Source organism: Castanea sativa, chromosome 6 (assembly GCF_040712315.1).
Source record: "Castanea sativa cultivar Marrone di Chiusa Pesio chromosome 6, ASM4071231v1".
In the NCBI taxonomy this organism is placed as follows: Eukaryota; Viridiplantae; Streptophyta; class Magnoliopsida; order Fagales; family Fagaceae; genus Castanea; species Castanea sativa.
In genome coordinates this window covers 32613261-32640540 of record NC_134018.1, presented here as the reverse complement: position 1 = coordinate 32640540, position 27280 = coordinate 32613261, and the positions used below count along the sequence as shown (strand labels likewise).

General features: G+C 37.5%; 1 protein-coding gene across 4 annotated transcripts; it reads left to right on the top strand.

Annotated features, from left to right (window-relative positions):
• The first annotated feature begins 17706 nt into the window (after positions 1–17706).
• LOC142637848 (homeobox-leucine zipper protein HDG2) lies at positions 17707–24589 on the top strand. Of its 4 annotated transcripts, none has more exons than XM_075811801.1 (13): positions 17707–18027; positions 18256–18869; positions 19488–19702; positions 19853–19970; positions 20187–20375; positions 20498–20935; positions 21060–21161; positions 21302–21502; positions 21721–21895; positions 22037–22308; positions 23260–23355; positions 23467–23856; positions 23958–24589. In XM_075811801.1, exons 2-12 carry the CDS (start codon positions 18777–18779, stop codon positions 23833–23835), a joined length of 2268 nt encoding a protein of 755 aa, XP_075667916.1. In that variant the 5' UTR covers positions 17707–18027; positions 18256–18776; the 3' UTR covers positions 23836–23856; positions 23958–24589. The 4 variants fall into 4 exon arrangements, with proteins under 4 accessions (XP_075667916.1, XP_075667918.1, XP_075667919.1 ...); XM_075811803.1 differs by having other exon boundaries at positions 17708–18027; positions 19477–19702; XM_075811804.1 differs by having other exon boundaries at positions 17708–18027; positions 19469–19702.
• Positions 24590–27280: the final 2691 nt, after the last annotated feature.

Sequence of the window (27280 nt, the reverse complement as noted above, 5' to 3'; positions counted from 1 at the left end):
CAAATCTACCATTGGATTATATGTTCTTTTAATATATCTTATGCTTACTAAATTTCAAGATAATTAGATATCAATAGTTATATTATCAAAATTTCAAGTTTTTGTAACTTAAACCTATGCATCAAAGATGAGTTTAAGGATATAAATAAATATTTGGTTAGGATAAAATTTGACATGCATGGTAGGAAAATATATATAGCAAATGTAATATAATGGTAGGATTTACAAAATATGAATTCCATATAAAGTAATTATGTATTTATGTAATGTAACATTACTTAAAATTACACTAAGTGTAACTTAATCCCATCACAATTTATTAAGTGTTTAGCTTAAACTTAACCCAATTGAATAGCAAATAGTATTTGATTTGACATCAAATTTTGGTATATTTGGTAAGAACATAAAAGACATATAATCCTACAATGAGATTTTTTGAATTTTAATTTAATAAAAAATTATTAAATAATATAATATTACAGAGAATTAGACTATGTATAGCATGATTTGACCTGCCATTACTATTACTAAAAGAAATACAATTATTTATTTATTTATTTATGAAATGCTAGTACTTGTGGGGACTAAAAGGACCTAAGTAAGTATTTGGGCCTTGGACTTTGTTGATGGGCGCTAGTTTGTTTTAGACTAAAAGCCCCCTAGAACTGTAGGTTGGCCCATGAGTCGAGAGTCCGAGGATTCGTCCGAGGACGAATATCTTCTCAGATAGACCCACGATGACCCTGGGATTCGCCTAAAAGATCAAGGCAGAGTTCTGGAAAAACTGTTGGTTAAGAGGGGGATTTAAGCATCCTTCGGACGCAACGGTGTGAGAGAAATATCTCAGAAAAAGGCTACTACCTCCACATTAAAGACCCTGCACCTACCTCCCTGGCCGCATTAATGGGGAAATGACCCCTGAATAGTAGAAGTCAGCCTTCTTGCTATCATTTGAAGACTTCCAGAGGGTGGTGGATGGGACAAACGTCTAAAAGGGTGATTTGCTTTACACGTGGATGAAGAGGGCAGAAGAAGAAGTATTTAAGAAGGGAAGAGAGTAAAGAAAAGGGGGGGGGGAGAAAAATATTAAGAACTGTAACCTTTGAGAGAAGAAAGAGAAATAACATATAATTTGTCCTTGGCTTACGTCCGAAGAGGTTCATTTTGCCCCGTTTGTCTATTATTTGCAAATACTGTAATATTTTAGCCTGTTCATCAAGTTTCGAATATCACTAAACTAGATTGCGAGCCCACACTCTACAAATTTCATTGTTTAAGGCTCATTGGGCCTGAGCCCACGTGTGTTTTTGGGTCCAAGCGCAATTGTGCACTTTCAATTGGCGCCGTCTGTGGGGATCTAGTGTTGAAGGAACTGGAGCACCATGGCAGGCTTAGGTTCACACCATGCAGAATCTCAAGGATCGCAACCTGAGGATCTTTTCGAGCGTCTTGAGCGCCGGAGGGATCGAGAAGGTAGCGTTCACACCGAGTATCCAAGAGCGAGTCATACTCACGATGGAGGAGACAGTACCACCCGTGAAGATGGTGCCAAAGCCATGCAGAAGGAGATCAATCATCTTAAGAGGAAGTTACGCCATGTCAGACGGAGGCATTCGCCATCCTCATCTAGTCTTTCTTCAGGGAGATCCCGGGGAAGTAGTTACAGTTCAAAGTCATGGTCGCCCCCCAGCAAAACATCCTCTTGTGAAGAGAATGGCTCACCAAGTCATAGGCACAGGAAACTCCCCTCTATGGGCTTGGGGAATGATGCTATGAGTAGAGCGTTGCACCAACTCTCCAAATCACCATTCTCACGTAGGATTGAGAATGGGAGACTCCCTAGAAGGTTCACCCAGCCCACCTTTACCATTTATAACGACCGGACGGACCCGGTGGAACATGTGAGCCACTTTAACCAGAGAATGGCAGTGCATTTTCACAATGAGACCCTGATGTGCAAAGTCTTCCCTTCTAGTTTGGGACCTGTTGCTATGAGGTGGTTCAACGGTTTGAAATCTGGGTCTGTAGGTTCGTTCGGGGAACTAACTAGAGCATTCGCGTCACGGTTTATTACATGCAGCAGAGTTCCTTGACCGTTGGACTCGCTGTTATTTATGGCTATGAAAGAGGGTAAGACGTTGAAAGCATACTCCGACAAGTATTGGGAGATTTTTAATAAGATAGACGGTGATTTTGACGAGGTGGTGATCAATACTTTTAAAGTAGGCCTTCCAACTGATCATGACTTGAAGAAGTCCTTGACCAAGAAACCCGTACGGAGTGTACGTCGCCTCATGGATCGTATTGACGAGTACATAAGGGTCTAGGAAGACCAACAACAGGGGAAGGGTAAGGCGAAGGTTATCCCATAGGAGAGAAGGGATTTCAGATCGGACAGATATCACAACAATAAGCCGAGGAGAGATTACTCCGTGCAGTCTGGCTCGGCGGCACCTTAGATCGTTAATACTGTATTCCAAGAACCGGTGCACTAGCTACTGGAGAAGGTCCGTAAGGAACCCTACTTCAGATGGCCCAATAAGATGGCGGGGGATCCTGCCAGGAGGAATCAGAATCTCTTTTGTCAGTACCATCAAGACGTGGGTCATACTACCGAGAACTGTTGGACCCTCTGGAACCACTTGGAGCAGCTCGTCAGTGAAGGAAAATTAAAGCAGCACCTGTACCAACCTAGCGGACATGGCAGTTAGTCTGGCTCGAATAATCAGAGGAATAATTCATCTCGGCCTTCTTTGGGAACAATCAATGTTATCTTCGCTGCGCTTGGCAAGACTGGCTCATATCCCACCAGGGTGATGGCAGTTTCACACTCCCAAGCCGAAGAGTGGGGCTCGAAGCCGAAGAGATCGAAGTTAAATGTGCCTATCTTGGGATGTTCAGAGGAAGATAAGGCTGGAACCATCCAACCCCATGACGACGCCCTAGTGGTCACCTTGAGGATAGGGAATTATGATGTAAAAAGGGTGTTGATTGATCAAGGCAGTGGCGCGGATATCATGTATCCTGACTTGTTCAAAGGGTTGAAGTTGAAATTAGAGGACCTCAACCATACGACTCACCGTTAATAAGTTTTGAAGGGAAGACCGTTATACCAAAGGGACAAATTCGGTTGCCCGTGCAATCTGGCTCCGAGACGATTGAGGTGGATTTTATCGTGGTCGATACATATTCCCCATACACAGCCATCCTTGCCCGGCCCTGGCTGCACGCTCTAGGGGCTGTTTCCTCCACCTTGCATGTTAAGGTTAAATTCCCTTCGAGGGAGTGCATTGAAGAGATTCTTAGCAGCCAATTGATGGTCAGGCAATGCATATCGGCCGCAGTGCTGCATCAGACCGAAGCGCAGTCCTCGACCTCGGCTGTGAAAGACCTATAGCAATTAACGACTCTGGATGCGCCCGACGCGGTGACAGCAGAGTAGGCCGTATGTGAAGACCTTGAGAAGTTTTTGATATCGGATGATCCCGAAAGGTTCTTCCAGGTTGGGATATGTTTACCACACCAGGAGAAGATGGAATTGGTGGAGTTTCTAAAGAACAACATCGATGTTTTTGCCTAGGACCCCTATGAGGCTCCAGGTGTTGACCCAAGCTTCATTTGTCATCATTTGAACGTCAATCCTGCTATTCCTCCTAGAAGGCAGCCCCCTCGGCGTTCCTCCAAGGAGCATTCTGAAGCCGTTAAAGAGGAGGTGCTCAAGCTTAAGAAGGCTGGGGCTATCAAGGAAGTTTTTTATCCGGAGTGGTTGGCGCATACGGTTGTGGTCAAAAAGAAGAATGGAAAATGGCGAGTATGTGTAGACTTCACAAATTTAAACAAAGCCTGCTCAAAGGACTCGTTCCCGATGCCACGCATCGACCAGCTAGTGGACGCCACCGTCGGACATCCTCGGATGAGTTTTTTGGATGCCTTCCAAGGTTATCACCAAATTCCATTAGCGACAGAAGATCAGGAGAAAACTGCCTTTATTACTCCAACAGGGAATTATCACTATAAAGTGATGCCGTTTGGGTTGAAGAATGCTGGGGCTACTTACCAAAGGATAATGACCAGAATATTTGAATTGCAGCTGGAAAAGACCATTGAGATATATGTGGATGACATGGTAGTGAAGAGTAAGACGATATCTGCGCACGTGAAAGATTTGGACGACACTTTTCAGGTACTTAGAAAGTACAGGTTGCGTCTCAATGCCTCGAAGTGTTCTTTTGGGGTGAGTTCTGGTAAGTTCTTGTGTTATATGGTCACTCATAGAGGAATAGAGGTGAATTCGGCACAGGTCAGAGCCATTCAAACTTTACAGCCACCTCGAAATCTAAAGGAAGTTCAGAAATTAACCGAAATGATCGCTGCTCTCAGCAGGTTCATCTCGCGGTCAGCTGACCGATGTAGGCCTTTCTTCCAACTGTTGAATAAATGGAAGGGGTTCCAATGGTCCGAGGAGTGCGTTGTAACCTTCCAATAACTTAAGGAATATCTTTCCCGGCCACCCATTATGTCTCGGCCTGAAGTAGATGAGGTCCTATTTGCGTATCTGGCAGTGGCCGTCCATGCGGTTAGCCTAGTCCTCATAAGGGACGACAGTGGGGTGCAAAGACCAGTCTACTACGTCAGCAAGACACTGAATGACGCCGAGGTGCGTTACCTACTTTTGGAGAAAGCACTTCTAGCCGTAGTTCATGCCACGCGGAGGCTCCCTCATTATTTCCAGTCCCACACCGTTGTAGTTTTAACCCAATTGCCTCTCAAGTCAGTGTTGCGTAGTGTTGACTACTCTGGAAGGGTGGCTAAATGGGAAATTATTTTGGGAGCCTTTGACATCAAATACATGCCACGTACCTCGGTGAAGGGCCAGGTTCTTGCAGATTTGGTGGCAGAGTTTGCTGAACCATTGTTGGAAGAAACTTTGAAGGAATCACACATGGATGAGAAATCAGTTGGCATGATTACAAACGAAAGACCTTTGACTTGGAACGTATCCGTTGATGGGGCAGCTAACCAGAGAGGGTCTGGCATCGGACTCGTCTTGGTATCCCCCGAAGGGATTGTCTTCGAAAAATCCCTAACGTTGGCGTTCTCGGCTACTAATAATGAGGCCGAGTACGAAGTAGTCTTGGTCGGCATGAACATGGTACATAGGATGGGCGGAAAGGAAGTTCACATGCTCTCGAATTCTCAGTTAGTAGTCGGCCAGGTGACGGGGACCATGGAGGCTAGGGACCCTAAAATGCAAGAATACTTGACCGAGGTCAAACGTTTACAATCCAAATTCGATTCCTTTATCTTGTCTCACGTTTCTAGAAGTGGGAATACACATGCAGACTCTTTGGCTACCTTAGCGACGTCCTCGGCTCAGGGTTTGCCTAGGATTATCCTTGTCGAAGATTTGCTAGCATCAGCTCTTACCACTGTTGGTGCAGCCCGGATCCATTTGATAAGGCCTGGACCTAGTTGGATCGATCCTATGATATCTTTTCTAAAAAACGACATTCTTCCCGACGACAAGTCTGAAGCACACAAGATCCGTCGAAAGGCACCACGTTTTTGGTTGTCCGAGGATTAGAAATTGTATAAACGGTCCTTCTCCGGACCATATTTGTTATGTGTGCACCCCGAATCAATGGAGACGCTTTTGGAAGAACTGCATGAGGGAATTTGTGGGAGCTATACTGGGGATGTCGATTCCAAGAAGTTCATCTGGAAAAACATCATCACTAGATTTGGAGAACCACATACACTCATTTTGGACAATGACGTTCAATTTGATAGTAGAGCTTTTAGGAAATATTGTGGTGACATGGGCATCATAAATAGATACTCCACTCCAGCTTATTCTCAGGGAAACGGGCAAGCCGAGGCCGTTAACAAGGTTATAGTTAGTGGACTCAAGAAAAGGCTGGACGATGCGAAGGGCAGATGGGTAGAAGAACTACCACACGTTCTATGGACGTATCGAACTACGCCGTGTAAATCCACAGGAGAAACGCCACTCTCTATGACTTATGGGGCCGAGGCAGTGATACCTTTAAAGTCTAGCTTTCCCACATTGAGGACGAGTACTTTTAGCCTAGAAAATAACAACAGCCTCCTGGAGAAGAACCTAGATTTAGTTGAGGAACGGCGAGAGACAGCTATGGTCCAAATGACTTATTATCAGCAGAAGCTTAAACGAGGTTATGATGCCCATGTGAAGCTCAGACCACTCGCACCTGGGGATCTGGTTCTGAGAAAGGTTGTAGGTACTGCTAGAAACCCAGCCTGGGGTAAATTAGGACCGAACTGGGAAGGACCATATCGGATTATTTCTGTAGCAGGCATAAGGTCATATCGACTAGCTGATCGAGATGAAAAAGTTGTACAACGTCCGTGGAATGTAAACAACCTTCGAAGGTATTATTATTAATAAAGGGCGCTTTTGTTGTTTGTGGTTTAAATTATAAATGTATATGGGCTTATCAATTACAACTCTCAAAATATCAAACAGAAACTCGGTGATGCATGGTCCTCGGACCACATACCTTGTGGAAATTGATATGTTCTAAAATATCAAACAGAAACTTGGTGATGCATGGTCCTCGGACCACATACCTTGTAGAAATTGATATGTTCTAAAATATCAAACAGAAACTTGGTGATGCATGATCCTCGGACCACATACCTTGTGGAAATTGATATGTTCTAAAATATCAAACAGAAACTTGGTGATGCATGGTCCTTGGACCACATACCTTGTGGAAATTGATATGTTCTAAAATATCAAATAGAAACTTGGTGATGCATGGTCCTCGGACCACATACCTTGTGGAAATTAATATGTTCTAAAATATCAAACAGAAACTTGGTGATGCATGGTCCTCGGACCACATACCTTGTGGAAATTGATATGAGGTGATGCATGGTCCTCGGACCACATACCTTGTGGAAATTGATATGTTCTAAAATATCAAACAGAAACTTGGTGATGTATGGTCCTCGGACTACATACCTTGTGGAAATTGATATGTTCTAAAATATCAAACAGAAACTTGGTAATGCATGGTCCTCAGACCACATACCTTGTGGAAATTGATATGTTCTAAAATATCAAACAGAAACTTGGTGATGCATGGTCCTCGGACCACATACCTTGTGGAAATTGATATGTTCTAAAATATCAAACAGAAACTTGGTAATGCATGGTCCTCGAACCACATACCTTGTGGAAATTGATATGTTCTAAAATATCAAACAGAAACTTGGTAATGCATGGTTCTTGGATCACATACCTTGTGGAAATTGATATGTCCTAAAATTATAAACAGAAAATTTGGGTAAGTAAGGTCCTCGGACCATATACCTTGTGGAAATGGATGTCTTATCATTTGTTAAACAGAATCATGTTTAAATAGAATTTTAAGTCATACATCTTTAAGTATTAAGCACAAATTTGGTAAGGTAGGATCCTCGGACCCCACACTTTACTATTACTAGCATTCTAAGTTACAAATTCTAAGTATCACATGGGTTTGCAAAGTGTGGCATTACTTATCATCTAAACCAAGTTTGTTTTTGGTAGATTCTTGAACACTTTACTTTTCAAATGTTTGCAAATAGTTAAGTTAGTCTGTTAGGCGTTCTTTATTACTTCGTGCTTGATGTACTCATGAAATGTAGTTTGAGAGGAATTCTTATGGCAAACACAAAGATTAAATAAATACAAGTCAAATGAAAATCAAACGAAACTGTCTTTCATTAATTATTCTGACATACATTACATGCTAAATTTTAATTACAAAGAAAGAGAAGTCCTAGGCTCGGCCCTAAACTTTTGGAGGGGGATCTTGCTGAGAAGTGTTGGTTGCCTCAGTGTTTCTTAGCTCCAACTCAAAGGAAGACAGAACTTACTTCCCTTTGTCTGCTGTAGTTGTTGGAGGGACAATGGGCTCCACACTTTGGCTTGGGTCTTTCTCGGCACCTCCACACCCTTCCTTCTCTTTATTGGAACCTAAAGGTTCTGTAGGATCCGGAATGGGTTCTGGGATCATAGGAGGGAGAGCAAAAGGAGTTGTCTTAGGGGCAGGTACGACACCAGGAGCCTCTTCTATCTCCTGTATGTCAAGGGGAAGCCAAACGTTCTCGGGCTTCCTCAGCTCAGAAGTTGAAGGAACCCCTGCTACGTTTAGGGCTTCGCCCCAGACCTACTGACAGTATTCTGGGCACAAGGCCGCGAACGCCTCTGTCAGCTGGTCTTGTGTCGCCGTCACCCCTTCTTGGTAGCTAGCCTTCTTCTCAGTCTCCAGTAAACCTTTGAAGGTGCGAGCTTCCTTCTTCATCTGCGCAAGCTCCTTCTCCAAGTCAGAGCGATTCTTCTGCGCTTTGGAGAGTTCGTCGTCCTTTTGATGAAGAAGCTTGCCCTGTCCCTTCACTTGAGTCCTCATCGTTCTCAGGCTGGCCTAGGCCCCGTCTCTCTCCCTTTTTAGGTTGGCCTGCTGAGAGGTGAGTTTCTTGTTTTCTGCGAAAGCCTGGCCCAGGGACTTCTCAGTCTCCAATCGTATCTCCTGCTCCATTCCGGCCTTCTTCCGAGAATCCTCCACAAATTTCTCGGCAGTAAAGACCTCTTAAATGGCCTGTGGCAAAGTATCAGAGAGTTAGATGCAGGAAAACACTTACTAATAATCCGATATCATTAAAAATGAAATATTCGTAAGAAGTGAAACTTACCAGGGCTAAGTCCCTTTTCAAAGAAAGAAACAGCTGAGGCTGGCTAATTTTTTCCAAGGCGTCCATATCCTTGGGCAGCAGAAGGGGACGTTCCAACGCCTCGGCCAGGTGATGAGTGTGGCCTTGTTGGAATGCCCTGATACTGGACTGACAAGAGATTGGTGCTCCGTCCAATCTCAAGTCGAGAGACCAGGTAGCCAGTGCTAGGCGCACTTCGGCCATGTCCCTAATTTCCCCACTTTCAACTGAACGAGCATGTCCTTTGCCTTTGTCCAGCTTCTGCTGCTGAGCTTGCTGAGGCTGCTGTCTTGGCTTCTTCTGTTTTTCGCTACCAGCCTCCTCAACCTCCTCCTTTCTTTTCTTCTTGGGCTCCTCAACCGGAGGTTTAGGATCGGCTAGAGGTGGAGGTGGTGGCAAGGACGGAGGAGCTTGGGTCCCTCCTGCTCTTTTTTGGGCGACTTTCTCTCCTTTCTTGGTCAAAAGGCCTTGGAGCATGTCCATGTCCTCCTCCTCAGAATCGTCGTCGGGATGGGCAACTATTAAGCCTGCAACTCCGGAGGCCTCGGCGGGCTCTTCTTCCTCGTCAGAGAGCACGACAAACTGGTTTCCTCGGGGTCTTTCAACGTCCTCGAGCTGAAACCGATCTATCTCGTCGTCCAACGTGTGCGAAGAGGATACTTGCTCCTCCGGAACAGCAGTTGCTTGAGAGTGCGTCGAGAGAGGGATCGCCGCGATGGGTCGCGTGTATAGGATGGTGTTGAGGTCGTCCGGAATGTCGTGGTCGGCAAGAAAGTGCGGCCTTGCTACGTTTATTCTCTTACGCCTCCTATCCCCCGCGATAATCGCGTTCTCTATCTCCTGGTAATCCGAGGATATTGGGTCGTACCCTAGTATTAGGTGAGCTGCTCTAAGTTGCAAGTCTTCACTCACAAATACTTCTGAGCGCAGTATGCGGTTCAGATCAGCAACGTTGCAGTGGCTCAGACGGGGACGCACGAGTTGTTTATCTGCAAGAAAGAATACCAAAGAGGCCAAGTATGGTCAGATTTGCAATGCATATAAGAAATTGAAATGGACAATGTGTAAAAGGAAATAAATATTAGAAGATTTTTAGATTAAAGGTCGGGGTAGAGAAATTAACTCCTAAAGAGCCACACTTGGGTCTCCCCATATGACTGGGCAATGAGGGTTGTCGTGCCAGTTGCCTGAGGTGATGAGGTAGTCGTCCTTCATGCCTTTATTAGACTTGGGTAGACAGGAAAACTAGACCGAGATTTAATGTAATAGCCTACGTTCCTAAGTTTATGGCATTCGTACATGAAGACAACGTCATGCCAAGTGAGGTTCAGGCCCATCTGCTCATTTAGAGCATCGACACTTCCTAAGACCCTAAAAACATTGGGTGCGCATTGGTCTGGGCACAACCTGTGGTTGCGAAGGTATTCCCTAGTTACGCTTCTCATAGGGAGGGTCATCCCACCTTCTATAAAAGCAATTATGGGGATAATAACCTCTCCCGTCTTCCTAGAACCACCTACGGCTTCCGCCGGGCAGTATTTCAAACCCACGTCACTGGGAATATGGTATTTGGCCCTAAAGCCTTCCATCCCAGTGGCGGTATCAACTAAACACTTAAATCTACCCATCTAAGAGAAAGGAAATGGCAAGCTTCAAAAAGGAATGTGGTTAAGAAGGAAGCCGAGGATAGAATCCGAGGAGAAAAAAGTAGAGAAAGTAAGGACTTACGAGTTTGTAGTTATGCGAGTTTCCACGAGTTTCTAGAGAGAAAAGATGATGATTGACGCTCTGATGTGATTGAATTCTGAAGAAATGAATGAGGGCGCAGATTTCCAAACGTCATGACGTGCGGGAGGCGGCCTCGAAATTGGATTCTTCCCGCCCAAATTTTCAGGAGGTGATGAGGACCGTTGGATGTTCATCTCACCGTTGAATGTGGGGAACAGGGTGTAACTTGTGGTCATAAATGCGCGCGTTCTGGAAATCGAAGCGTCAAACCGCATTTTCTAGGAATGAAACGACCCCCACACGCATGGTGATGTACGAAACGTGAGAAGGGAGCTCTGGTCGGATCAAAACCCTATTTTTCTCCTCGGATGAGGAAAAATAAAGTTTTGAGGGGCTATTGTGGGGACTAAAAGGAGCTAAGTAAGTATTTGGGCATTGGACTTTGTTGATGGGCGTTAGTTTGTTTTAGACTAAAAGCCCCCTAGAACTGTAGGTTGGCCCATGAGTCGAGAGTCCGAGGATTCGTCTGAGGACGAATATCTCCTCGGATAGACCCACGATGACCCTGGGATTCGCCTAAAAGATCAAGGCAAAGTTCTGGAAAAACCGTTGGTTAAGAGGGGGATTTAAGCACCTTCCGGACACAACGGTGTGAGAGAAATATCTCAGAAAAAGGCTGCTACCTCCACATTAAAGACCCTGCACCTACCTCTCTGACCGCATTAATGGGGAAATGATTATTGAATAGTAGAAGTCAGCCTTCTTGCTATCATTTGAAGACTTCCAGAGGGTGGTGGATGGGACAGGCGTATAAAAGGGTGATTTGCTTTACACGTGGATGAAGAGGGCAGAAGAAGAAGTATTTAAGAAGGGAAGTGAGTAAAGAAAAGGGGGGGGGGGAGAAAAATATTAAGAACTGTAACCTTTGAGAGAAGAAAGAGAAATAACATATAATTTGTCCTCGGCTTACGTCCGAGGAGGTTCATTTTGCCCCGTTTGTCTATTATTTGCAAATACTGTAATATTTTAGCCTGTTCATCAAGTTTCGAATATCACTAAACTAGATTGCGAGCTCACACTCTACAAATTTCATTGTTTAAGGCTCATTGGGCCTGAGCCCACATGTGTTTTTGGATCCAGGCACAATTGTGCACTTACAGTACTACTATTATTATTTGAGTCATGCTAACAGGTACATTTAGGATAATTATTAACAAACTATTTTAGAAAAAAATTTATACTACTTTTATAGGAAATAATAAAAATTGTCAAAAAAAAAAAATTCTATAAATTTTTTTAAAAAATGATTCATTAACAAATATCCTCATAGCATCTATTTATATTTCCCTTCGTCTTTTGTTTCTCTCCTTGACAATTACTAGTTTACCACTATTAATTACTGTCATTGAAAGGACGTGTATTCATGTAATTTGAGATTCATGCTATATATATGGAGTATGGACCAAGGGATAGAAATTAGAATTCATGGGTGACTGAAAAAACCAACCCTTTTATGATATCTCCATGGTGTGGATATCGCAATGTTTACAAATCACAACATAAAGATTAAGGGAGGTTTGGTTCGTGTTTTTAAATAATAATTTTCAGTTTTTAAATAACATTACACGTATTTTTATATACTTTTTCACCCACACGTAATTTCATAAATATTTTTAAATAATAATTTTCAATTTTTAAACACATGTCCCAAACATGCCCTAAAGCGTAATAAATAAATATATTCGTATGGGACCCACACAAACCCCAGTACGGTAATACTAGTTGTTTACGACTTTGCTGCCCTTTTGGCACTTTGCAATTGCATCGAACGAAACGCAGCGTTTGACTTTGCCCCACATTGACAATACCTTGGAGGCTGATATATCTCACGGACCCCCACGCTCCCTTTTTCACGTTTCTTTACGCGCCCCAATGGTATCGGAACCAAATGTGAGTACATATGAGTCATGACCCTCAAGTGGGAATGTGGACCCCCACTCGGACCAGCTGAATGCTAATGGACAAATCTATGATATTTTAACTTCAAATTTTAGATCACACGTTATGAGTAAAAAATAATGTAAGGAGTAAAACTCATACTACAATTAATAATAATTTTTCATTTAAGATTTGTAGTAAAATTATTATAAAAATGTTATGGAAGTATTACTATTAATTGATCATCAATAGGTCCTATCTCAAAGATTATTTAATAGAGAGTGTGATGCATTTGCATAAATACAATCCCAACAAAATTGGATTTGAACCCGATAATATGTTCGAAGAAAAATATGGATATAAGTAGAGATTTTTAGACTATTGAAAAAACTGGTCCCCCTAAACCTAATTAATTGAGATTTTGGCTTTTTAATTCCCTATAAATTTGTTTTAAATTTTCACTTCTTACTCTTTCTTTATTTCCTTTATTTTCTAAGATATTAATTTTCCTTCTAACAACATTCAGAGAATTTTTTCCTAAGGAGATGGAGACTTAAATGTTTCAGCTTAGTGAACTATGTACTTTGTAAACTTAAGAATTTATATAGTATTGAATTTTTTTTTTGATTTTTTTGTTCATCATAATTATATTGAAATGAATACAAAAACAATACTATCAAGTTTAATTTTTAATTTTATATTATTACTATTTGCATGTAAAAGAAAAATATAAGTCATACTGAATTGATCCAACCATGAAAAGACTGGGTGATAATCATAGTTTTCGCAATTCATTTAGTACGAGTCATTTTTAACCCAAACTCAATTTGACCCAAACTCAATCGAGTTGCATCTCAACGCAATCAAGATCACCAATCCATTTGACAAGTTTACATGAAATAATATAAACTTTTTTCACATTGGGATGTAAACTAGTTGAATTGAGTCTAGTATTAAACATTTAAAATTGATTTAGTGAATTTTATTTTGAATATAAATTGATGGTGTGTCATGATCATGTAATATTACATGTTCAAACATAATTATTTTTTAATCAAACAGACTTAACTTGTTCGTGACCTAATTTTTTAATTTATTATTTCCAATATATGGTAAAAACCATTCTATAATTTTTTACCAATTCATTAATATGTGCCAATAATAATTAATAACTAAGTTATATTTAAAATTATATTATTTAAATTAATTAGAAAAAAATATTTTCATTTAAAACACTTATATAGATATATTAATGATGTATTGTTAACACATAAACAAACGCGCGCGCACACACACACACACACACACACACACACACATATATATATATATATATATATATATTATCAATCCTTGTGTTTCTAACATACATGTCTAGGATTTAGAATCCCCCTCCCTCAATTATCAAATTTATAAATAAAAAAAATCATAAATAATTTGGTTTATTTACCACCCTATTCTCACGTTGCAAATATTACTATATAGAAAAATTTGCATTCTACATGTCATGAATGTCTTTTCCTTGCTCAACATGAACAATATGTCAAAGAAAATAGTCATTACCATGCTATTATTATATTAAAATTATTGAACTAATTCTATTCTAGGTGAACTCTATTACCAGAATTTCCAAAAGTTAAAATTGCCCATTCAATTGAATTTTATTACTAAAAGCTTGAAAATCTTTTTAAAATGTCATCACATAAAACTTTAGTCTTACATGAATAGAATTACATCACATAACTTTTAGTAATTTTTAAAAAATATTTTTATTGTTTAATTTTGATGATTTTGTGAAAGATATTCTTTACTTTACATTTGAATTTAATTAACCCGTGAATTGTAAAGTTTAAGATATCAATGATTTTGGGTATATATTTGAACCCCAAGTGGGTGTGCAAGAGTGGCGTGAATGCAGTAAATGTGGTTTGCCATGCAGAGCCTGCTCAGGGTCATTTAATGGGGAAGATAGCAGAGAGGTTGTGCACGGAAGACCTGGTTGGGCGCATTCTAAAGAGGGCCACCTAAATCAATAACCATAGTTGACAATGTCACCAACCCTAGTCTTCATGAAAATCATTCTCACATATATTCAAACCTTAATTCATTTTCCATATGTTTACATTCTCTATATTTCTTTCTCATCACCTTGTCATGCTTTGTGTCTTATATAGATGTTACTCATAAGTTTCTTTTATCATTTTAGCCAAAATATAAGTTTGATTTATCCAAGAAAATATGAACCGCCCCCTTTTTTTTCCTAAATAAGAATATAAGAACCTCTAATTTTTTTAGAGAGAATAAGAACCTCTGATTAGTTTAGTGGGTTTTTGGTGATACTTATGAGTTATTTTACTCCATATTTATTTCGCTTCCTTATTTAGGACTACAATCGATTTTATTTTCACACGGACATTACTTATTATCTAAAGGGTATTTTTTAAAGCAAGTGTAAATAATTCTATATATAATAAAAAAGTGGTAAATAAAGAAATTGAACTCCTGAACCAAATCCCAAAAGAAGGGGACAAATAATGCATGCTAAGTCGTGAGGGCATTCTTTGTCAAAAAAAAAAAAAAAAAAAAAAACAGTCGTAAGGGCATTGACTATAGAACATTACTTCATTCAGAGACAAAATGCATGAAAATATATTTAGCTTTTGGCATAAGATCCGTGAAAAGTAAGAAGACCAATAAAACTTTTATAGTAAGGAACGTGATAAGTATTCACGCTATGTAGCACAGGTCATATCAAAGGAATAGTCATGTACATTAACATGTCGCGAGTAAGAATATTAAGTATATCGTTGTAAGCGTGCTTATTTGTGTAAATCATTCTTTCCTTGTGTTTATGATATTGCCATATTTCAACATTCCCTAATACAGATAGATGGAATATATATATAGCGTCTGAAATGGGAGAGTCAATGAGGATTATATGCTTTTCTATAAAATTTAAGGTCATTATGGGGGCCGGTCTTTAAAGTCACAGCTCAGTGTCATACTCACATGTATAATTATACGTTTCACCTTCTCCACAATAATAAATGCATTACATTTGGAACAATAATGGTTATCCTTCATATTTGTTTCTATAATTGACAATGATATTCTATCTTAACAGAACAAAATTTATATCGAAATCATTAATAAAGATGTACATTGTTGGGTTCATTTAATTCATGAAAATTTCTTTCTCAAAAAAAAATTCATGAAAATTTTATTTTTTATTTTTTCACACGAAATTTTTATTTTTATTTTTTCTAAAAAAAATCTAATAGAGCGTTAAATTGTCTATACCACACCAATTAAATTATTGCAGTAAGAGATAAAATGAAAAAGAAGAAGAAGTAAAAAAGAAAGTGTATTGCCCGGCCCTGCATGATTTTTCATATTTTAGAAATTATGATGTCAATTGGTATTCATCATTGTCAATAGTTTTGTAAATTAACAGGTATTTTTTGGTGCTTACATTGAAGAAGTTTAGGTTCAAATCTTCAATTTCTTATTCTAATTATTGAATTACAAAAAAATAAAATCTTTTCACTTTTTCAAATAAAAAATTTACTATCTTATGGATTAAAAAGAAAAAAGAAGACTATCTTTACTTTTTCTTTTTCTTTTTTTGAGAAGAATTTTTTTTTTTTTTTTTTGTCATTGAGGCATATAGTTTTATGATTATAAATACCTTAGGGATTAAAATCCCTTTTTTAATGAATGAGAGACCAACATAATTTTCTTTTCGGCATTGAATGTGCTTAATCTCTTGATCCTCTAAGAAACATGTGGCAAAGAGAGGTGCTACGTCCACAATATTTTTACAACATTTTTACAACAAATCATAGGTGGTTAGTTGTTATTGGTTCAAATTTGAACCTAACACTAAGTTACTTTTTTGCCCCAACAATAACAACCAGTAACATCCTGCCACTTAGGATTTGTTGTAAAAATATTGTAAAAATGTTGTGGACATATCATTTCTCTGTGGCAAAATCTTGAAAAATATATAGGATGATGAGTACTAATTAAATTGAGTTCTTGCTTTGGCATTCACCACCTGCACAAAACCTTTTTGTGTGTGTGTGTGATAATTACAATGACATGATCTTATTACTAAAATTCTTGTCTTATTATTTACAGGATATGGAAAGAAAATTCTTAGCATTACCATCTTTACACAATTTTATCAATTTATTGTATTGTGTAAAATATATATATATATATATATATATATATATATATATATTTCATTTTGTTAAATTATGCGTAGTGGAATTTACCATAATCGAATTATTTTAGACATTTTAGGAATTAGGCAATCCGTACGGAACTCTTCAAAGAAAACAATAGGATAGATTTGCAGTGCGGAAAGGCTGAGGGTTAACCCTTAGGCCTTACCCATGGTGTGCAGAATTTCTTTTTTCCTTTACGTTTTTTAAACCTTTTTTTTTCCCTTCATTTTTCTCTTTAGTTGTAAACATGATTGTGTTCCATGCAATCTAAACTTGAATCATAAAACACCAATTTTTGAAATTACACACAATACAATAATTGTGTGTGTGTGTGGCATGTACATATATAAAGTATTTTCCCCCTTCCCAAATGAATAACAAACCAAAGATAATGTGTTTCTTCTTTTTTTTTTTTGAGAAAAAGATAATGTGTTTTATAGAACTATGATTCACCACTTGTGCGCCTTCCATGCATTAATTAATTGTATCCTCATGTTTTTGGTTTTCATTTTTTTTTTTTGATAATAAGAAAATTAGATTCTTATCAACGTATACTCTCATCCATTTGATTTTAACGAATTAAATGACACATGAAATTTGTTGGAATAAACTTTTGTGCCTCGTAGCACTCATAAACTTTTAATAGTATGATTTTTATTTTGTACAAGGTTAAAATAATTTACTCCTGCAAAATCAAGAACACTAATGAAAAAAAGAAAGAAGGAATGATAGGTTTTGTTTGATTGTTAGATTTAGAGGGATTTAAACTATGAACATCTCTAAAGAAAACACTAAAAATATTAAACAACTTACTTTTAACAAAAATAGATAAAGTTTAGTTGTATTAGAATGTAAAGAATAAAGTTCAAACTAAATGGGATTGGGAAAAACTTATGGTAGCCGTCATTCGTTGCACCATAAACTTTCCCAGGGAGAAAATTTTTAATCAGAAAAAAGTGTTCTCTCTCTCTCTCTCTCTCTCTCTCTCTCTCTCTCTCTGCAATTACACCTCTCTCTCCAACCATTAAATGCAATTGCACCCTCTCAATACGCTCTGCAATTACTCCTCGCTGCCACATATTTCTCCATCTGCTCCCCTTTTCTCCTTCCTTAGCTCTACTTCTTCATTTCCTAAAGCCTACCTCTTCTCTCTCTTTCTCTGAGTTTTCTTCTCTTTGATACTACCCCTCCTCCATTTCCTCTGTGTCACTTTTCTTTCCCCCATTTCTATCTACAAGCCATATATATACCTCTACTTACTATAAAAACTCTTACCAAAACCACTTTCATAGCCCCAAATACTGATTTCCTGGCAACAACTTAGCCCCAAATCAGATCTGATATCCTTCTCCTTCTGGACCTTTTTTTTCCAAGGGTTCTATATTCACAGGTAAGTGAAATTTTTTTACAAGTGAATCTTCACGTACTATATATTACACTCCTCTCTCTCTCTCAGCACTTCTTGACTCAGCCACCCCCCCCCCCCCCCAAAAAAAAATCACTTGTTGCAAAATTCACCATCTATATATGCACTTCTATTTTTTTTTTTTAGGTTCCCTCTCTTTTTGTAATATTTCTTACATTCTTTTTTAACTTTTTTTTTTTTTTGGTTGGATAGGGCTAAGAGGAGAAATAGGAAACGTTGGTTTTTGGAGAGATATAGAAAGTGAGAAGGCACAGTTGGATTCTCCGAAATCTTCGTGAGCGTTATGTTTATTTCATTTGGTTTACTCTGATTTTGGTCTCTGTCAAAAGCCGTATCAAATTTGTCAACCCTATCTTTCTTGGTATTGTAATTTTTATTTTATTTTATTTTAACGTAGGAAACAGATAGGCTTAAGAGTTGAAACCCCTTTTTTCTATGACCTAAAAAACACCTTATTCAGCGTTTGCCTCTTTGTTAAATCCCATATTTCTCTTTTTCTCAGACCACTGCCAGAGAATCTAGGAAACAAACACAAACACAAACATAAAACACAAACCCTTCTATCCCCTCTATATAAGGATTCCCCTGAAAGACAAAGTACTGTCCTCCTTTCTTCTGGGTGAAAGGTAGAGTACTTGTACTATTCAAAAGCTATATATATAGTATAATACACATACTGCTTGGGAAGTGTTTGTGATTGTGGGTCGTGAAATATGCCTGCCGGGATTATGATTCCGGCGAGCAACATGCCGTCAATGATCGGAAGAAACGGGTTTGGATCATCCTCTGGACTTACCCTTGGTCAGGTCAGTGTTTCAGTTCTCCCTTCATCTTGCTTCTTAAATCGGCTTTTTTATTTAAAGGCTTTTTGATCCCATTTTCCTACTTTAAAAAAAAATTATATATATATATATATATATATTGAAAGGTTAATTAATTAATTAAACTTTTTTTTGGGGATTATGATGTTGATTAGAATGATGGGTCTATGTTCATTTCCTCATTATCTTCTAATCTTCATTAAGGGTTGCTCTTCTTTCATTAACGTTTAGAACTTGAAACTTTAAGATATTATTTTAGTGATTTGGTCTAGTGAGACTAATTAATTTTCTATTTCAATAAAAATCCTTCTCAAAAAGAAAAAATATGCCTAAAATCTTTCTCTTGAGAGAGATTTGTATTTCAAAGCTTCTTGTTGATATATGTATATATTTTTGTTCAAATACTAGTACTTAATTAAACATGGGTTTTTCTCTTCAAATATGAAATAGGATTTTTCATGTACAAGTAAAGGAAATAGGTTCTTGTGCATATATGTTGGGAAATGTGGGTTTCCTTTCATTTGAGTGGAGATTTTCCATTCTGTTGTTAGATTGAAAAACCATAAGCCTTCGGAATCTTAAAGATCTGTAGATATGTTCCAGCCTAACATGATGGATGGTCAGCTCCACCAGCTAGACATGGCTCAAAACACATCCGAGAGTGATTTAGCCCGAATTCGAGACGATGAATTTGACAGTGCTACTAAATCTGGTAGCGAAAACCATGAAGGCGCCTCCGGTGACGACCAAGATCCACGGCCCAACAAAAAGAAGCGCTACCACCGCCACACTCAGCACCAGATCCAGGAAATGGAAGCGTAAGCTAGCTAGCTCCAACTCAATTTAACAAGTTTTCAAATTGTTGCAACTATTTTTTTATTTATTTAATATCTTAATTCTAAAATCTAAACCCTTCTTAATTTCTTCTTTCTATTTTTTTAATGCGGGGTTTTTGGACATTCTTTTAGATTCTTTAAGGAGTGTCCACATCCAGATGACAAGCAAAGGAAAGAACTAAGCCGTGAATTAGGGTTGGAGCCATTGCAAGTCAAATTTTGGTTCCAAAACAAGCGCACCCAAATGAAGGTAAAATCCATTTTTTTGGTCTAATAATCCTGAACTGTTCTTTACAAATATAAACTCTAAGAATATGTTAACATCGTGCAGTTACCATACCTTACTCTTCTTTAATGGAAAGTGGGGTTACATTATATTAGTCAACTCTGACGTTTTTTTTTTCCTTTAATTCTTTCGTTTTCCAATTTTAGCTTCTTGGTCATTCACCAAATTTTATTGTCACAGACCCAACATGAGCGTCATGAAAACACAAATCTGAGAACCGAGAACGAAAAGCTTCGGGCCGATAACATGAGGTACAGAGAAGCTCTTAGCAATGCCTCATGTCCCAATTGTGGTGGTCCAACTGCAATAGGAGAGATGTCCTTTGATGAACATCATTTGAGACTTGAAAATGCCCGTTTAAGAGAAGAGGTACAAGAATTGCAAGTTTTTTATTTTGTCTATATGAGATATTTTTGGTATATTGTTAAAGGTTAGATACTCAAAATAAAATTTTTTTTTAAAAAAATTCCTTTTTTGTTGTTGTTATCCAGATTGATAGGATTTCAGCAATTGCTGCAAAGTATGTTGGCAAGCCAGTTGTGAACTACCCTCTTCTTTCTCCACCAGTCCCAACCCGGCCACTAGACCTTGGAGTTGGGAGTTTTGGTGGGCAGCCAGGCATTGGAGGAGAGATGTATGGTGCTGGAGACCTTCTGAGGACGATCAATGCACCAACCGAAGCTGATAAACCTATGATCATTGAGCTTGCGGTTGCAGCAATGGAGGAACTAATCAGAATGGCTCAAATGGGGGAACCCTTATGGATGACAAATCTTGATGGCACCTCTATGATAAATGAGGATGAATATATTAGGACATTTCCTCGTGGGATTGGACCAAGACCATCCGGCTTCAAATGCGAAGCTTCACGAGAAACTGCTGTTGTTATCATGAACCACATCAACCTTGTTGAGATTCTAATGGATGTGGTAAGCTTAATTCTTCTCTTTTATATAAACCAGTTAAGAGAGGAAGCTAGGGTTTCTATCATCTAAAAGTTCAGTAATAATATTGAGCCCTGATTAAGCTTTGTCATTCTGTTATTATATTCAGAGTCAGTGGTCTACTGTGTTTTCTGGGATTGTCTCAAGAGCATTGACTCTGGAAGTACTATCAACTGGAGTGGCAGGAAATTATAATGGTGCACTGCAAGTGGTACATACAGAACTTCATGTCTATTGTATTATTGTACTTTTTACTAAATTTTTTGGGTTGCTATATAGGGGAGGCTCTGCTTATATATGCAAGTGAATCAATTTGGTTCTAATGATATAGATTCAAATTTGCTTCTTCAGATGACAGCAGAATTCCAAGTTCCCTCACCCCTCGTTCCGACTCGTGAGAGTTATTATGTGAGGTACTGTAAACAGCATGCTGATGGAACTTGGGCAGTGGTTGATGTTTCCTTGGATAATTTGCGCCCTAGTCCGGCAGTGAGGTGCCGAAGAAGGCCTTCTGGTTGTTTGATTCAAGAAATGCCCAACGGATATTCAAAGGTACTAATAGTCAGGCTAGATGACTGATTTCAATTCACTTTTCTAATAGTCCTCTTAGTGCCTATTTAGCTCAGCAATTTGAAATTGCACCTTTACAAAGTTAAAAATAATAATAATAAGCTGTATCAGTCATACTTACACTAATTTTTTTTTTTTTTTGAGAAACATACTTACACTAATTATTTATTTCTCTTTCTGTATGTCCTTCTATGCCCTAGGTTACATGGGTTGAGCATATAGAAGTTGATGATAGAGGTGTTCACAATCTATACAAGCAGCTTGTTAGCTCAGGTAATGCATTCGGTGCAAAACGTTGGGTAGCAACCCTAGATCGACAATGTGAACGTCTTGCAAGCGCCATGGCAACAAACATTCCCACTGGTGATATTGGAGGTAATGAAAATAAACCATTATTTCTATGTTAAAATTTTATACTAGTGAAAATATTCTCTTTTGAGTTTTGAAACTAATGCATTGACAATATTTTTTTTTTTTTTTTGCCAACCCCCCTTTATATATTACTATTTAATTTAGTCATAACAAATCAAGAAGGAAGAAAGAGTATGTTGAAACTGGCTGAGAGAATGGTGATAAGCTTTTGTGCTGGAGTGAGTGCCTCTACTACACACACATGGACGACATTGTCTGGAACTGGGGCAGATGATGTAAGGGTCATGACCCGAAAGAGCATAGATGATCCAGGCAGACCTCCTGGCATTGTGCTAAGTGCTGCTACTTCCTTCTGGCTTCCTGTTCCACCAAAAAGAGTTTTTGATTTTCTCCGCGATGAGAACTCTCGAAGCGAGGTATATAAATATTCAGAACCTAATTGAGAACTGGCATTTGAATCTGAATATATATATATAGATCATTAATTTGAAAACAACTGAATAATCAGCACTAGGAAATGCTTACATGCCTAACACATAACATTAGGCTTATAAAGGCAATTTAACTTCTGTCTATTTTTAATTAGTTTAAGAATCTCTCTCTATAACAAGCTAATTACAGTGTAAATATGATGTAAATAGCTTAAATATCTTTAGGATGTTTAGATATTTTACTTTGCATGGTAAGTATAAACCAAAAATGTAAAGCATATATTTGTCAAAAAATACATATAATATCGAAATTCACGTGTTTTGGATTTTGAAAAGTTGCCAACTTGTGTATCATATCATATCCCTTTCCTTTTGTCTTTAAACTTTTATGTTTATTTACCAAAAAATCTTTTAAGGCAAAATGACAATTTTGATCCTTGTATAATTGGCACAATTATATATTTACTCCAATTTCTATACATTTAATTGTGTGAATTTGATCCTTCATCTTTTAAAATCAAGGTCCCTCAACTATTTATTGTATCAATTTGGTCTTTTAACTTTCAAAATAAAATTGATTTTATCTTTAGAAGTTGACTTAATTTAAAACTTAAGGGACTAAATTAGCACTATTAGTAACTAAGGGACCAAATTAAGCCAATTAAATGTATAGGGATGAAAGTGAAACTACCCTCATTGTTGGAGGACCAAATGTATAGTTCGGCTATCTTTTAAGGATGTATTTTGTTTTGTAATTTTGTGTGTAATCATATATTGTATCTTAAGATGCACTTACAATTGAGGATATTGATAGAAGAAGCAGAGTTGGAAATACAAAACAATGAAATTAAGATGAGCCTACCTATCCAAAAGATAAGAATTAAACTTGAAGCCTTACCAGGAAAAACTCAATGAGATTTGACATCTTTGTGACAGTGGGACATTCTTTCAAATGGTGGAGTTGTACAAGAAATGGCACATATTGCTAATGGCAGGGAAACAGGCAACTGCGTGTCTCTACTTCGAGTGAATGTAAGTTCCATTTGATGGGTCCATAGTTAAATGTTCCCAAACTTATTCTATTTCAGCATATGGTGCTTCACATGAAATACCTAACTAATTAACCTATTGTTAAAATCGTAGAGTGCAAATTCAAGCCAGAGCAACATGTTGATATTACAAGAGAGTTGCACTGACCCAACAGCCTCTTTCGTGATTTATGCACCAGTTGATATTGTTGCAATGAATTTAGTACTGAATGGTGGAGATCCAGATTATGTGGCCCTACTTCCTTCAGGATTTGCTATTCTCCCTGATGGAACAATGGCTCATGAAGGAGGCATTGGTGAGGCTACTACATCTGGAGGATCTCTCCTCACTGTTGCTTTTCAGATTTTGGTTGATTCAGTTCCTACAGCAAAACTTTCTCTTGGGTCAGTTGCAACTGTTAACAACCTCATTGCTTGCACCGTTGAGAGGATTAAGGCTTCTTTGTCTTGCGAGAACGCATGATCTACAAACCCTAAATTCAAGGTAGTATATCTTCCCTTTTCTTTGATTAAAAAAAAAAAGTATTTGTAGTGGATGTTTTCCTTGGGAATCGTTTGAGTATTTCTTGTGTATAATTGTTGCAGTGATTAATAGAAGCAAGAAAAGGAAAGGAAATTAAGAGAAACAAATTAAGGTGATGAGGAATTTCTTCTTTATACAAGATGGGCAGAAGTCAAGAGCGCACCTTACATGATCCTTTCTAAGCTGTTTACAAAAAGTTTGCGCGCAAGGATTAGGGGTTCGGGTATTGACTTCTTCAAACAATTTAAAAGGCTAAAAAAGCTTAACACCTTATTATCATGAATAGGGTTGAACTTTCTTTCACCTTTTCTTAACTTGGTAGTTAGGGTTAGGGTTTTGCATGAGTGAAAGCTTATATAGTGCTTCACTTATTTCCTTCTTTGCTTGTTGTCCGATTGTGTGTTTTTTAAAACACCAGTGGGTGGAACCTCACACCTACTAGCAAATTTTTTTTCTTTTCTTTTATTTTTTGTTTACAATTTTAAGATCTTTTGAAGTGGATATTGCTTCAATAGATTATTATGTCTTTGTGTTCGAAGTTGATTTGTCTGATTGTACTTAGCAAGTTATATGTAGGTATGGGTAACTTCCTAATACATATATATATGTTGCAATCATGCATGACCTCATGAGCATCAATCGATATCACCATGCAAAGGAGGGAACTGGGAGACCTTCTGTGCTATTTATTGCATGTCTTTCATTTTGTGGTTGAAAATTAGACCGAATATTTATATATCCAGGGAGATCTCTTTTCTTGTTTTTTTTTTTTTTTTTTTTCTTTTCTTGTTGAATGATATTTTCAACTGCATAGAGATTATTCCATGAATTGACAACAAATTTGTTAAAAATTGTTTGAGGGCGTATGGTTTAGTGACTCTTTGAACTTGTAAATAATGCCCATAATTCTTCACATATTAGGGCACACAATATTTCATGATAATTGTTTATCATTAAGTCAAGACACATCCACTGATTTTCGAATCTAAGTCTCTTATTCCAAGAAGATTAACTTTATCAATTGAGTTAATTATAATCAAAATTTGAATTAATTAAGCTCTTATCTACCATTGGCTATGTTGAAAATAAACTCTATTTTTTGGGTCAAATAAATAACAAAAAATGGTTTAGAGGTTTCATTTCATTTTATGTGCTTTCCTAGGATATCCGATGGATGTTTGTTCTTGTAATTGCTTGCCATTGAAGTATAGACTTTAAGCACTTCCACAGCTCTATTTCTGTAGGATTATATTGTCAAGAGCTATGTAACTCAATTGACATCGAGAATCCTTCTCTCCTATTGTAACTATTAAATTTATTCCCAAAAAAAAAAAAAAAAATTACATTAACAAGTAGGTAAACAGTCCTTTTGCTTATTTCTGTAACTAAATCAAAACAAACAAAATATCTTTATTACAATCTCTTCATAATTCATCATTTATATAATAATATAAAAAAATCGAAGTATAGCATTTATTGTTTTTACGCTTCTGTTAATCCACCTCATCCACATATCACACATTTTTTTTCTTTATATTTTCTCTCTATATTTTAAAATAATTGAATATAAATTATGGACAAAACCATATTGATGTACTCCATTACAGTTCAACCGTTACTTTTTATTTGTCTTAAATGAAAATGTTTATGTTTCAAATTACAAATGTTGAACTATTAAATCCAAATATTTTTTTTACCAATCTCCTTACTCCACTCTATATTCCACAAATAAAAGCATGACACATGTTTACCTATTTACTTAAATGCTTAATTTATGGCTTTTCCAATTTAAATTCCTAAAATAAATAACAACAACAACAACAATAATAATAATAAATCACATCCCAACCACCACCACCACCACCACCACCATCAATCTCTGCCGCTGCCCCCACCAAGAGGTTGCAATTGCCATTAATGCTACAAGTAGGGGTGGCAATTTGTGTTCGCAGGTCGGATTCATGTCATGTTGAGCCATGAGGATTCGGCTATATGGGTTGACCCGAACATGACCTGTTTATTAAACAGATCGACCCGACCCAACATGTGTAACTTGTTTAATTAACAAGTCATGTAAAGGTCAATACAAATGACTCATTTAATAATCTATTTGATTAATAGGTCATACCAAACCTATATAATTTTTTATCAATTCTTATATATCTAAAATTAAATACAATTACAACTATAAATATAATAATAAACATATAAAAACCATTAATTAAGCAATAATATCAAAATAACTAATAATTTTATAAGTTAAACGGGTCAGACGGGTTCGCATGTTGAATACGAACACGACCCGTTTATTAAACGGGTTAACTATATCAACCCAAATATGACCCGAACCTGTTTAGTCTCAACTCATAACTTGTTTATAAACAAATTAGTCGTATCGAGCGTGTCAAATTTTGTCACCCTTAGCTACAAGTCAGCCATCCACTGCCCTGAATGTACAAACCAACATGGTCAAGTTAAATGCTGAAGATTAAATAAGTTCACACATCTAATAGAAGGAATATTACTTACATAAGAAAAATATAGTTCTATGAACATAACATTATCAAATTACATCTAATAGATTAAATAAGATACATTAGAAAATATTTTGATGGATGATTGTTAAGAAATTAACTTTGGCTTAATAAGAATCAAGGCTTGCACGACGAATATCATTTAAAGATTCTCATTTGCGGATGACTAATTTGCTCAATCGGACGAATTTGTGTAGATTTATGGTGACTGTTGGCTAACCAATGTCATTGATGGTGTCGACAGCCTCTTGATGATGGTGCTGGTGAAGGTTGATGTCGGTGGTGGTGGTTGTGAGGATGCGATGGATTTTCTTATTTTTATTTATTTATTTTAGGAATTGAAATAAAAAAATTCATAAATTTAGTATTTAATTGAATAAATGGACATTTTCTTGTTTTTATTTGTGGAATATAAAATGTGTAAAGTAGTAATTTACAAATATTTTATGTTGGCTTTAATTCCATATCAAATTTGATTGTAATTGCTTCAATCATATTTCTTTGTATTTATGTGGATTTTTATTTGTAAGGGATGAGTGTGAGAGAATGTGAAGACTCAAGCTTAAAATGATGAACAAGTGGATTTTGCGAGTGCCTCGCGAGAAGTTTACCCACGAAAGAGTCTCGTGTAGAGCACATGACTAGAAGGTGAAGACTCATGCCAGCCTGGAGGATTTCTCGATTGTCTCGCGGGAAAGGCCTACCTGTGAAATACTCACGAAACATTCTGTTTGGTAAAATGTCATATTTTGTTTTACCAAGTCTTTACCCACACTATATATACCTTCATTACCCACAAATTGTATGGAGTGTTTTTCAAAGAGAAAACCCTAAAAAATACACTTGAGAGT